General features: G+C 44.6%; 1 protein-coding gene across 1 annotated transcript; it reads right to left on the reverse strand.

Annotated features, from left to right (window-relative positions):
* Nucleotides 1–421: 421 nt before the first annotated feature.
* On the reverse strand, nucleotides 422–9978 carry LOC129208189 (cilia- and flagella- associated protein 210-like). Its single transcript, XM_054830519.1, has 8 exons — nucleotides 9698–9978; nucleotides 9359–9523; nucleotides 8265–8421; nucleotides 7227–7366; nucleotides 6740–6932; nucleotides 5991–6155; nucleotides 5392–5498; nucleotides 422–856 (listed from the first exon to the last, which is right to left on the reverse strand). Exons 2-7 carry the CDS (start codon nucleotides 9454–9456, stop codon nucleotides 5397–5399), a joined length of 855 nt encoding a protein of 284 aa, XP_054686494.1. The 5' UTR covers nucleotides 9457–9523; nucleotides 9698–9978; the 3' UTR covers nucleotides 422–856; nucleotides 5392–5396.
* Between the last annotated feature and the right edge of the window lie 900 nt (nucleotides 9979–10878).

A 10878-nucleotide genomic window follows, 5' to 3' on the forward strand; every position in this document is an offset into this window, starting at 1 on the left:
TTACACAAACACAACAGTCTTGCGTATGTGTGTGTGAAGCAGAGTTGTTTTCATTAGTTACAGAAGAACTACCTGTTTGACATGAATTTAAATGTCGTGGTAGGACAGCTTACAGTCAGTTTAGAAGTTTTGATGAAAAAGTCACCTACACTAGTATCCCAGCCTGGAAACCTGGCTGTGCCAGCAGCAGAGGGCTTAGGAGAAAGCAAGAAAGTGCTTTTCCCATTCCCTACAGTCAGTTTGGTCTAAACTTTAGTGCTAGATACATACAGTCCTGCTGCAGACATCCCTTTCCCATAAAGGATTAGATTCAGCCAGTGCCACAACTTTCTCAAGATAGTATTCCTATCTTCCATTGCATTCTCCAAAGTAAAAGTAAGTAGAAAACTGTCACAAATAAATGGTACACTCAACATTGATCTTATTGTTACAGGCAGATGTTTTTAAACAGCTCACTCAATTTTATTATTTGCTCAGTAAGAATTTTTTTAAGCCAAAACATAAGGTTTGAATTAAGCCTGGAGGCCCAGCAATACTTGAAGAGTAAAGTACACATGAATTCATAGTTTGCCTTTGGTTGTTACCTCTTAACTTCCTAGAAAGTGAATCTACTGCTTTGTTCCATAATAACACTAGAGTAGTTACAGTTGCAAGCTATGGCTGTAGCTATGATACTTGCTTCTTGCGCTGAGGTTTAGTATAGGCAGGTGCTGGCAAACAGCGTGCCTTGTAACTTGCTCCAGTTAGCTTCAGTTATTGGGCACTGATTGGTTTTGCAGGCACGTGTAACTTGTAAGGAGGCAGTGGCTAGCTTCTTATTCCTTAGTAAATCCAGAAGTATCTGTCAGATGTATTTCTGAAGAAGAAAGAAACAGAGTTTAAGTCTTACTGTATAATTAGTAACTACTGTACAATTAATTGTATATGCACTGAGGGGTTGTAACTGAAACTAATGCAGAAATACTTGTCCTATAGCAGTAATGTAATACTAAGCTTTACCAAAGAAAGTCCAGCTTCTCCCTTGTCCAGTATGCCACTGTACCAGTTGCTGGATTTGTATTTACCAAGATCTTGGTAGTCTCATACCTTTGATCCTGTCTCCAGTCTGTCCAGTAACTATTGCTTCTTCCAGTACATGTTGCTGCTTTCTAACCCCTGCTTGCTTTTCCTTTACATAAACAAGGGGTCAGACCAGGTGCTACTCATTGGAGGGGGGGGCAATTACTAGTATGTTAACAGAGATGTAATGTTGAATTTTATTGGACCTGCAGTTCTGATGTTCAAGCCCTTCAGCACCTAACAGAATTGTGCATTTCTCTGGAGAATGTATTGGATAGGAGGAAACCCACAGAATAAGAAGTGTCATGCTGGTTTATGCAAGACAGTATCAACCAGCTATGAACAACTATTCTTTAAGATTACTTTCTAGAGATTTCTGTAACAGATGTGAGGGCAAGTTTGAATCATTTATGTATCCACTTGGGTATCTAGTTCTTAATGCCAAAGGCCATGATACACCAAAAAGAAGCTTAGATTGTAGTGGTGGCAGTGCAAGAACATAAAGGGAATTACAAACATTATAAGTTTAACAAAACCTATGGCACAACTTTATATTTAAAATAAACAAAGGAATTAATTTAAGATCATTCCAAAGAATCATAGCATGGTTTGGGTTGGAAGGGACCTTAAAGATCATCTAGTTCCAACCCCCCTGCTGCGGGCAGGGACACCCTCCACTAGACCACGTTGCCCAAAGCCTCATCCAACCTGGCCTTAAACACTTCCAGGAATGGGGCCTCCACAACCTCTCTGGGCAACCTGTTCCAGTGCCTCACCACTCTAACAGTAAAGAATTTCTTTCTAACATCTAATCTAAATCTACCCTCCTCCTTCAGTTTAGAGACACTACCCCATGTCCTATCGCTCCATGCCCTTGTAAACAGTCCCTCTCCAGCTTTCCTGTAGGCCCCTTTAGGTACTGGAAGGCTGCTCTAAGGTCTCCCTGGAGCCTTCTCTTGTCCAGGCTGAACAACCCCAAATCTTTCAGCCTGTCTTCATATGCGGGGTGCTCTGATGATCTTCATGGCCTTCCTCTGGACTCACTCTAACAGCTCCATGTCCTTCGTATGTTGGGGGACATCTCATATGGTCTTGTCATACTTCTGGCCTTCAGTTCAACTCTCTCTGAAGTCACAGTCTTCAGCAATGAGGTGCTTTTTGTGTGTGTTGGGGTTGTTTCAGGGTTTTTATGAGAGCTATTTATAAGTAGTGAATTTTCCTTCTCTAAGATGCACTGCCAGAACAAGAAGGAAGATTCAGCATCAGAGACAAGGATGCACTGCCAGAATAAGGAGGAAGACTGCAGACTAGTTACAGCACTCTACCATTCAAGAGATACCAGAAAGGTATAAGTTACTAACAGGTACCTGAAAGAGTTTAGCTATTGAAACAGAACAAATGATTTGACCTAACACAACCAGTGAGCTTTGAAAATTTTGTTTTTCTTTTCTTTTTCAGGAACATATAGCCAGTCCATATTGGGACATGGAAATATCCACTCTTAATAGTCCCATGGTGCCAACTCTTCTGTTCATGGGTAGTTTGTTTCCAGGTAGGTGTCCTCTTCACACTGTCCTCAGAGCTGAGCAGTAGCAAAGACTGTAATGTTAAAAGAACTTGAACAGAACTAATAACTTCAACCTGGAACGCTACCTAACAGTAAAAACCTGCCAGTGAGTTAACTCACATTCCCTTAGAATATGAGGCATTTTAGAAAGCTTCTCTTCCATTTTCTAGGTAGGAGTTGTATTAGATCTGTGACAACAGTACTGTCTTACATGGGTACCCTAGCCACACAGGTACTAGTTGTGTTACTGTTGGGAGAATACCGTGTCAAAGCCTGGAGGCTCACATGTGCAAACTGAAGTTGCTGCTCTACTTCCAGAGTTGTGTGACAGGTTTGGAAAAAAAATGCAGTTTAAGGTCTCCATTTCAGTCCCTCTGAGGGTTGCCTTGCATTTCTAAGGCCTTGGCTTTCTAATAAGAAACATAACAGGTATTGGCTTTATCTGCTACAACCTCCTAAAGCAGCACACCAGCTGAGAGCATGCTTTATTGAGCAAAAACAGTAATTAAACTGCACTAGTCAAATTATTTCTCAAAGCATATTCTGATTTGCTAGCTATTAATTAAAACTTCAGCTAGTAACTAATACAAGTAGTGATGCTAGGCATTAGATTAGAGGTACCTCTCAATTAGCAAAGTCTTCTAGGTCAGCAATTTCCCCTATCAGCTGCAGTTGATCTCCCTGTATTTGTTGCCATCTTTAAATAGTAGCTGAAAAGGACCTCTGGTGGTCAGCTAGACAGACCTCCTGCCTTACAAGGGACATCTTCAAAGCCTTCACAGGCAGCAATTCCACCACTTCTGGCCAATCTGATCCACTGTCATCACACTATGCTCCTGCTGAAGCAACTTTTTGCTGACTGCGCAGCCTTATGTCCCATGTCACAATTTGTTCTGTCAATCACCTGACTCCACTGTAGTTGTAACTATGCCTCAAACAGCTGTAGGCTGTTTATTAGATCACTCCTTGGTCTCCTCATTGTCAGACTGAATGAGCCCAGCTTTCTCTATTTCTAATCTCAGTCTGTTCAATAGCTTCCATCAGCTTCTACTTGCACAAGGAGCTGTTCTCTTAGCCTATTCCCTGTCTTTTCTTCCACATATAAACATCAAACTCATTTTAGTCTTCTGTATTATTCCTGCAAGCAGCTTTCCATTTCTTGCCTTTCATGTAGGACAACTGTAAAAGACAATGAAGTGTTACCAAATGCTTTGTCACTGAAAATTTTAGAACCTCAACTATCTCTTCATGTTAAAATACTTGAGGGTTTTTTGCCTAGTTTTATAGAGGATTACTACCTAGGGTTAGTCATTTAAATCAAGCACACAAAGCATGCGCATCTTAAAATCAATGGAGTAAAGTGACATCATGATTTACACTGGATTTTTTTCATGCTGAATTTGGGTAACTAAATCCATATTTAGCAAATATGCCTTAAAATTACACAGGATTCCTGCATCCTTCTAGGTGTACTGAAAGGAAGAGTTGTTTTCTGGTACTTGAGTCAAACATTTCTGTAGATGTTCAAAGTAAAAGGGGTATAAGCTGTAGACTTCAAATGCAGACATACGTAATCTGCATGACAGGGCGTTTCTTGAAGCTGAGTAGGAAATGAGGCTGCAATCCACCTTGCTTCTTGCTGCTGTGGAGGTAGACCAAAACCCATTTAACTCACCAGTTGTATGGTAGTGAGCATGTGCAAATATGCACTTAAGGATGCATTTGGAGCATTATCAAGCTCTGCAGATTTTAGCACCACTTCTGCTGTAGACAACGCTTCTTCTCAAGGCTCCAGCTTCTGTGATCAAAAGGCTTTATTAAAAGTTTCCGTTTTTTCTGCTTGCTGAAAAAAGCTTGAAGTAGTAAAAGGAGCACTGGCTCAGAGAGAAGGGAAATAAATTTTTCATTAGTGAACTAAGAAAAAATGTATTTAGAGGCAATTTCACAAGTAATTGCCATGTCTGTCTCTTAAATATATAATTTCCAAAATCAATTACTCAAAGATAATTGGAGAGAACTGTGTGACTTTTAGTTGATAATGCAGCAGTGTTAGCACTTTACGTCAGAAGTGAGTTTTAGAAAAGTCTCTTGATTGTTCCTACTTACTATGCTTTGGTTCACATTACAGAGCAATCACAAACTGGACCCTTTTGGATGAAACTTAAACAGGAAGATGTGCTCCAGCCAGTGATGGGCGTTCAGCCCTGACACCAGGCTAGAGCTATTCAGGGCAAAATCTCCGAAACACATGCATCATGGGTGTCAAGTTCTCAGCAGCAATTTCCTGACTCCACAAACAAGCCCCTTACGGGCCACGCTGACATGGGTACAGAGAGTCAGTCAGTTCCACCCAGCCATGTCCTGCTGGCAAAAATAGCGCAGCGGCCCAGACCACAGCAGGACTGACCAACCAAGACAACGCCTGGGTCTGTGCGGGCTCTGAGGAGAGTTCTTGGCCCTGCCCTCAGGCAGGGCTTTGAGGGGCATACAAGCTGTAATACTCCTACACAGTGCCAAGGGTTTGCTTAGTCCCTGAGCAAGCTGGGGGCTCATGTACCTTTGGCAGGAGGAACATGGATGTTGTTACATCAACAATCTTCCCTGCCTCCCCCCAGTTTTTTAATTTTTTTTTTTTAAATACTGCATACATACATACTCTACCCCTCCTGCAGTTGTCGTAGATAAGGAGCCTACATCTTGTTCCCTCCTTGGATGCTTGGAGAATAAAAATTATATTCAGTAATGGCACTGATTCAGTTACTCACTGCCTTCATCGCTGAAATGCTCGATCCTTATGAAAAGCAGCTTCTCTCTCAGCATCATAGTCCAAATCTGCTTGCTTTTCCTGCTGTTTTTTGGCCTGCTTTTCAGCCTGATGAAGAAAAAGTACGTTAGTTGATACTTGTCAAATATCCTTCCCTATTCCTCTCCCCTGCCGCACCCCCCACAAAAAGAGTACATTGAATAGCTGAGTGAACATCATCATTGGCTGCTGCTCTTTGGTGAGCTGCCCAGAAGATACAAGAGAACAGTAGTGGCATTGTTGAAAAAAAAAAAAAAGGCATAATGACACAGGACAGGATATGATCTGTCATTATTGATCTCTTTCTTATTCCAAGCCATCCCAGGTACTTCTCCCCAACCAGTATGGGCCAAGTCAGCCTGGAAGAGGCTTCTGTTCCACTGCTCTGGGAGGAGGCTGGTCCTCAACATCAGGTAAAAAAAAAAAAACCACAAAATAAAATGCACACATCATGCCCACGGCAAGCTTCCTCTTTCTCTCCCACCCAGGAGATACAGTACTATGGTTGTAGAAGCATGCTTTTTTCTGAAGGGGCCGACAGGGCACAGCTCTTCTATTTACCATTTGCTGGATCTGAATTTTCTGTACTTCCATGTTTGCATCATGTTGTCTTTGTTTCTTGGCTTTTTCCATTTCCAGGTAGATACGATCTGCTGTCATCCACTGATTACGATCCTTCTCATCCTCTGCTTTTTCCTCTCTCTCCTTTTCCACTTTCATCCTCATCTGTATTTTATAAAATACACAAAAAAAGTTAACTAAGGAGATAGCCTGCTAGCTTGGAAGTCATATCTTTCAGCAGTCATATCTTTCAACAGAAGCAGCCCTGTATCAGTGTTCTGATAAGCACGGTCATTGTGCCTGGCCAGTGTCCAAGCCCAGGGTTTTCAGTGGCCCTGGCAGATGTGCACCCAACAGGGAAGTGGGAGAGAGGAGCCCAGGAAAGATGTCAGCAGACCTGCTGAAGCATGCTGACGCATGGCACCAGAGCCACCAGTTGTGATCTGGGCCAGGCTCCTTGGAGAAAGTAGTGCAGAGCCTGGAAAATGTTTGCACAAGTTACCAACAATTATAGAGGCCTTCCAACTCTAATTTATCATCACAAATAGGATTATCACATGTACTGCTTGCACATTTGTTAAGGAATTAGTTTTGAAACTATAGGTGGAAAATGAGAGACAGCTAGTAAGTGAGAACTTGCATCTACGCCTCACTCAAGACAACCGTGCTAGAATTTATGATGTTTCTAAAAGGTATTCAGAAGTACAAATATATGACAAAGAGGACTAAGAACAGGCTAGATTTCTTACCACAGTGGCTCTGTGTTCAGCAATAGATTCAATGGTTGCCTTTTTCTTTGCTTCTTTCTCTTTGTTTTTCATTTGGTATTCGGCTTCTACCTCTGCAGCTCCTCTAGCAAGACGATCATCTTCAATTTTACATGCCTCATTCATCTGTGCAGTTAGTTGGTCAAAAGCTTTGTCCTTATGTTGTTGTATTAGCCTGCAAGAGAGCGTGAGCTACCATAACGCACCAGGATATCCACTCAGATTACCTGAGGTGCTGCTCCTAACAAAGCCAGCAATCCCACTTCCACCCCCAACAGCACCAATTACTGATTGAACTGGTAGACATTTCTTCTGGACTGTCTACTTCTTTTTCAAGGTTTAATTACAGAAAAATTGCTTGCATCACAAAGTTCTGATTTTGCTGATATAAAAATTCAGAGTAACATTTGTCACAAAATTAAATTGCATGTTTGAATCTTAACACTGAAAACTGTAGCCCAAGACCCACCTATTAGTCTCTGCATCTTTTTCTCTTGACAGATCAGCCATCATTTCTTTTTCTTTAATATAAGCCTTAATCCGATCATCATCATCATCATCTTTTTGTTTCTTTTCAGCTTTAATTACTTTCTGTTCAGCTACATGCTCCTGTTTAAATGGAAAAGTACTTCTGTTTTTATGTAGAATGAGATTTTGGGAAAATCTAGCAAAGACTTCAGGCCTAGCCTATAATAAGAGTTCTTTGGTTGTGTCAGTGGAGAATGTAGAGAAGATAGAAACCCAGAGACAGAAGAGAATTCTTATGACCTACTTAGCACAAACTACCACAAAAGTAAAATTAGTATGTGGTTGCAGACCCAAGCATAGTATCTTTAAGTTATATTCTTTCCTCTATTTCCCCACTAGCTTTTATTGCATATACAAGGGAAATGGGGTAAAATTTGTATAACTGAGGTAAGAAGGTATATGGGGGGGCAGGAAGCAAGTAGGGTTTCCATGGGAATTCTCTCCTCTTACTCTCTCACACGCCAATGAATCATCACAGTACCTTCACTTCAGTCTCCCTGCTCAAGCAGGCATGGAGAGGGAAACAGTAGGTGTGGTAAGTAGGTCTTGACTAAACTTCTAAAACCTCTCCACTCATAAAGGGAAAGACAAGTTAAAAAGATACTGTCATTTTCAGACTCAGGCTATTCCCTCTTCCTAATAAAGGAAAATGGACTTAAAACAGAGCAGGTACATGGAACCTAAATCCACTTCTCAAGTCAAGGACAATCTCCTTGCTGCCTACAGCAGACTTTTTCCGTCATAGACCAGTCAAAGCTCAGGTGTCACACTGCAACTTCCAAGAGGACTTTCTCAAAAGCACAGAGGAAAGACATGGTCTGCAACTGGCAGGGTAGACATATGATCCAATGCTACTGAAGCTGTTAGCAAACCTCCTGTTGCTAACAGGCCCATTTATTTGTGGGCCTAATGCAACCATTTCACTCCAGCCAGCCAAGGCAAAAAAGCGTTTTGAACTGTCTGCTTTCCTGTTACTTACATGATGCAGCCTCTGGCGTTCAGTTTTTTCCTCCTGTTCCTTTTCTTTTCCTCTCTGAATTTCCAAGTGGTACAGTTGGTTCAATCTCTGGATTTGTTCGCCTTCTCTTTTGTTTTCTAGCTTGGCCAGCTCTGCCTGATGCTTGTGCTCCTTTATTCTGAATCGGAAAAAGGACTTGAATAAACAAGCTAGGGATCACATGAAGTAATGAACAGATATGGATTCTGCACATCTACAGGTACTTTAACAGTAAAAAAAAATACAGTATTTTGAAGCAAAAGTACAATGTCAGAGTTAAAAAAATAGAATAGTGGTTTTTGAAAGGTAGCTGCAAATCCTTTGGCCAAGCTCAGTCCTAGTGCAAGGGTGCTGGTTAAGTCTATACTAGCAAAAGCAAACATGACCAGCACATGGACTTGAGTAGTAGATTGAATTTGATTAGCCTGTTCAATTGTTAGCCCACTCCCTGTACAAGCTGAGCCTTTGCTAGCTGTCTTCCAAGCAGTGCCACAGCACCATGCAACACATGGCCATGGTCATCAGCCTGTGCTAACTGGATCTGTGAATTATTCTGGGCTGGGGGAAGCAGCAATAATAAAGAGTTTTGCCTTAGGGAGACAAGCCACTTGCTCTCAGTGCCAGAATGTAAACCATCTTATTTAATTTGTTAGGATAGACACAGCCACTGGCAAGAAGACGTTTCTGAAGCTGGAGAACAGAGTCACAGAGGAAATGGAAGGTGAGGAGAGGTGACAGATTTTCAGCCTAACCACTGAGTGAGGAGGATCAGAAACGATGGTTTAAAAGCGAGTCACGCAGCCCTGGGCACGGCACCACAGCGGGCGCGCTGCTGCCGCCGCGGGAGGCCCACTGCGGCCCGGGCGGAGGCCTGCTCCGCCAGAGCGGGGCCGCCTCGGCTGGGTTACCCCAAGTAACCCACCCTCCTGTCGGGCGTGCCCGGCGCGCCACCCCACTGGCGGTGCAGGCGGGTCCTGACAGCACGGAGCTGGCCACGGGAAGATTTTTCACCCAAACTCCACTACTCGCCTCCCACCTCCCCAAAGGCCCCGCCGGGCGGTCCCCGCTGGACTCACTGCGCCAGCTGCTCCTGGGCCACGGCCCGGCGGTCCAAGTAACGGCCGCGCTCCACCTCTGCCTCGCGGCGGGCCGCATCCGGTCCCTCGCGGTCCATCGTCGGCCTTTCTCCGCCGCGGGCCGGCTCGGCGTGCAGCGCCCGCCTCTCCGGGAAACGGCAAAGTCTGCGGAGAGAGAAAGGACCGATCCTTACCGATGGTGACGGCCTGGCTGTCCCGGGATGTCGGGGCTCTTCCGCCCCCAGAGAAGGAACAAAGGCGGCGAGCAGCGCACGCGGGAGCGCCCCGGCCCTGAGCCGCCCTGCCCATTGCTGGCCCTGGCAGGGAGAGTGGCGGTACCTGGCAGCGCGAACGGCACTAGAGACTGAGGGAGAAGGGACGGACGCTGTGCCGCGGCTGTTATAGCGGCGCAGCACAGTGCTCCGCCCCGCCCTGCCCTGCCCCGGGGAGCTGCCGGCGGGCGCCGCCCGCTCTTTTAGGCAGGGAGGGCCGGCTTGGCCGCACGCATGCGGGAGCCGCCCTTCTCCGTAGCCGGTTCGTGAAATAGCCGTTTCCCTGTACCCGGTAAGAGGCTGTAACGGTCCCTCTGCCTCTGTCTTTCTGCTCCGACTTCGGCGGTTTTTTCCCCACTAGTTTGCCTCTGCTCTGTGCGGCTGGTGGTGTGGCGTTCTGGCTCGGCCTGGCCCTGTAGGCTGCGCGTCTCACACGTAACTTTCATCCCGCTAGGCCTGTCTGTAGCTGGGGCTGTTAGAAATTTGCCTTTATCCATTACCTGGTCTTAAAAGGTGGCTCCTAGGCGCTGCTTTTCCCTTGGCGACCCTGGGAGCTGGATGAGGGAGGAGGCTGGTCCTCCCCCTCCTTCCAAAAGTTCTTTGCCCTGCCGGGAAGAGACTCCTCGGGGAGGTGACTGCTGCACTCGTGAAGGAGTTCGTCCATCTTACATTCAACTGTTTTACACTGCAGGGGAGGTAAAACCAGCTCTACTTGGCCCTCAGTTTGCAGGAGGGACCTTGCCTCCAGCATAGCCTCTGATCTTCTTCAAAGTTCTGTGTTTTCTTCAGAGCCTGTTGCTGTCAGAAGCCAGGCTTAGAAACTTGAAGGCACACACCCATTTTCCAAACTAAAATACTGTCAAGCATCCTTTGTATAAAGCTCTCCTAATTTTTATTTTTTTTTTAGAACTTGTGTCATTTTCTAGTTTGGCCAACAGAGACTGGCACCTGTGGGGGCTGGAACAGAAGGCTGTGTGCAACAAAGCAAAGCTTCACGTTTCTTGGACTTTGTTTTCAGTGGACCCCAGAATAGGGGGATATCCTGTTTAGACCCCAGGATACTTGTGGAGGAAGTCATTATAGGAAACCCTAACTCTGTCCAAGGCAGGAACATGACGGTAAAATTTCAGTCAAAGAAACTAAGCTTAAGGAGTGAGATGCGTGTATGACTTTCATGTTGGAGAATAAGTCAGCTGAGGAATCTGAGAAACAATTTTAAATCTGGATCTATTTACTGCAGATTGAATC

This window comes from Grus americana, chromosome 6, assembly GCF_028858705.1.
Source record: "Grus americana isolate bGruAme1 chromosome 6, bGruAme1.mat, whole genome shotgun sequence".
In the NCBI taxonomy this organism is placed as follows: Eukaryota; Metazoa; Chordata; class Aves; order Gruiformes; family Gruidae; genus Grus; species Grus americana.

What these genes read in the sequence shown, in the direction of transcription:
- LOC129208189 (XM_054830519.1), bottom strand. Translation starts at nt 9,456, where the DNA reads ATGGACCGCGAGGGACCGGATGCGGCCCGCCGCGAGGCAGAGGTGGAG. An exon ending in AAAGATGCAGAGACTAATAG is followed by an intron (nt 6,933 to 7,226) that starts GTGGGTCTTGGG and finishes GCTCTCTTGCAG; the next exon opens with GCTAATACAACAACATAAGG. An exon ending in CTGAACACAGAGCCACTGTG is followed by an intron (nt 6,156 to 6,739) that starts GTAAGAAATCTA and finishes TATAAAATACAG; the next exon opens with ATGAGGATGAAAGTGGAAAA.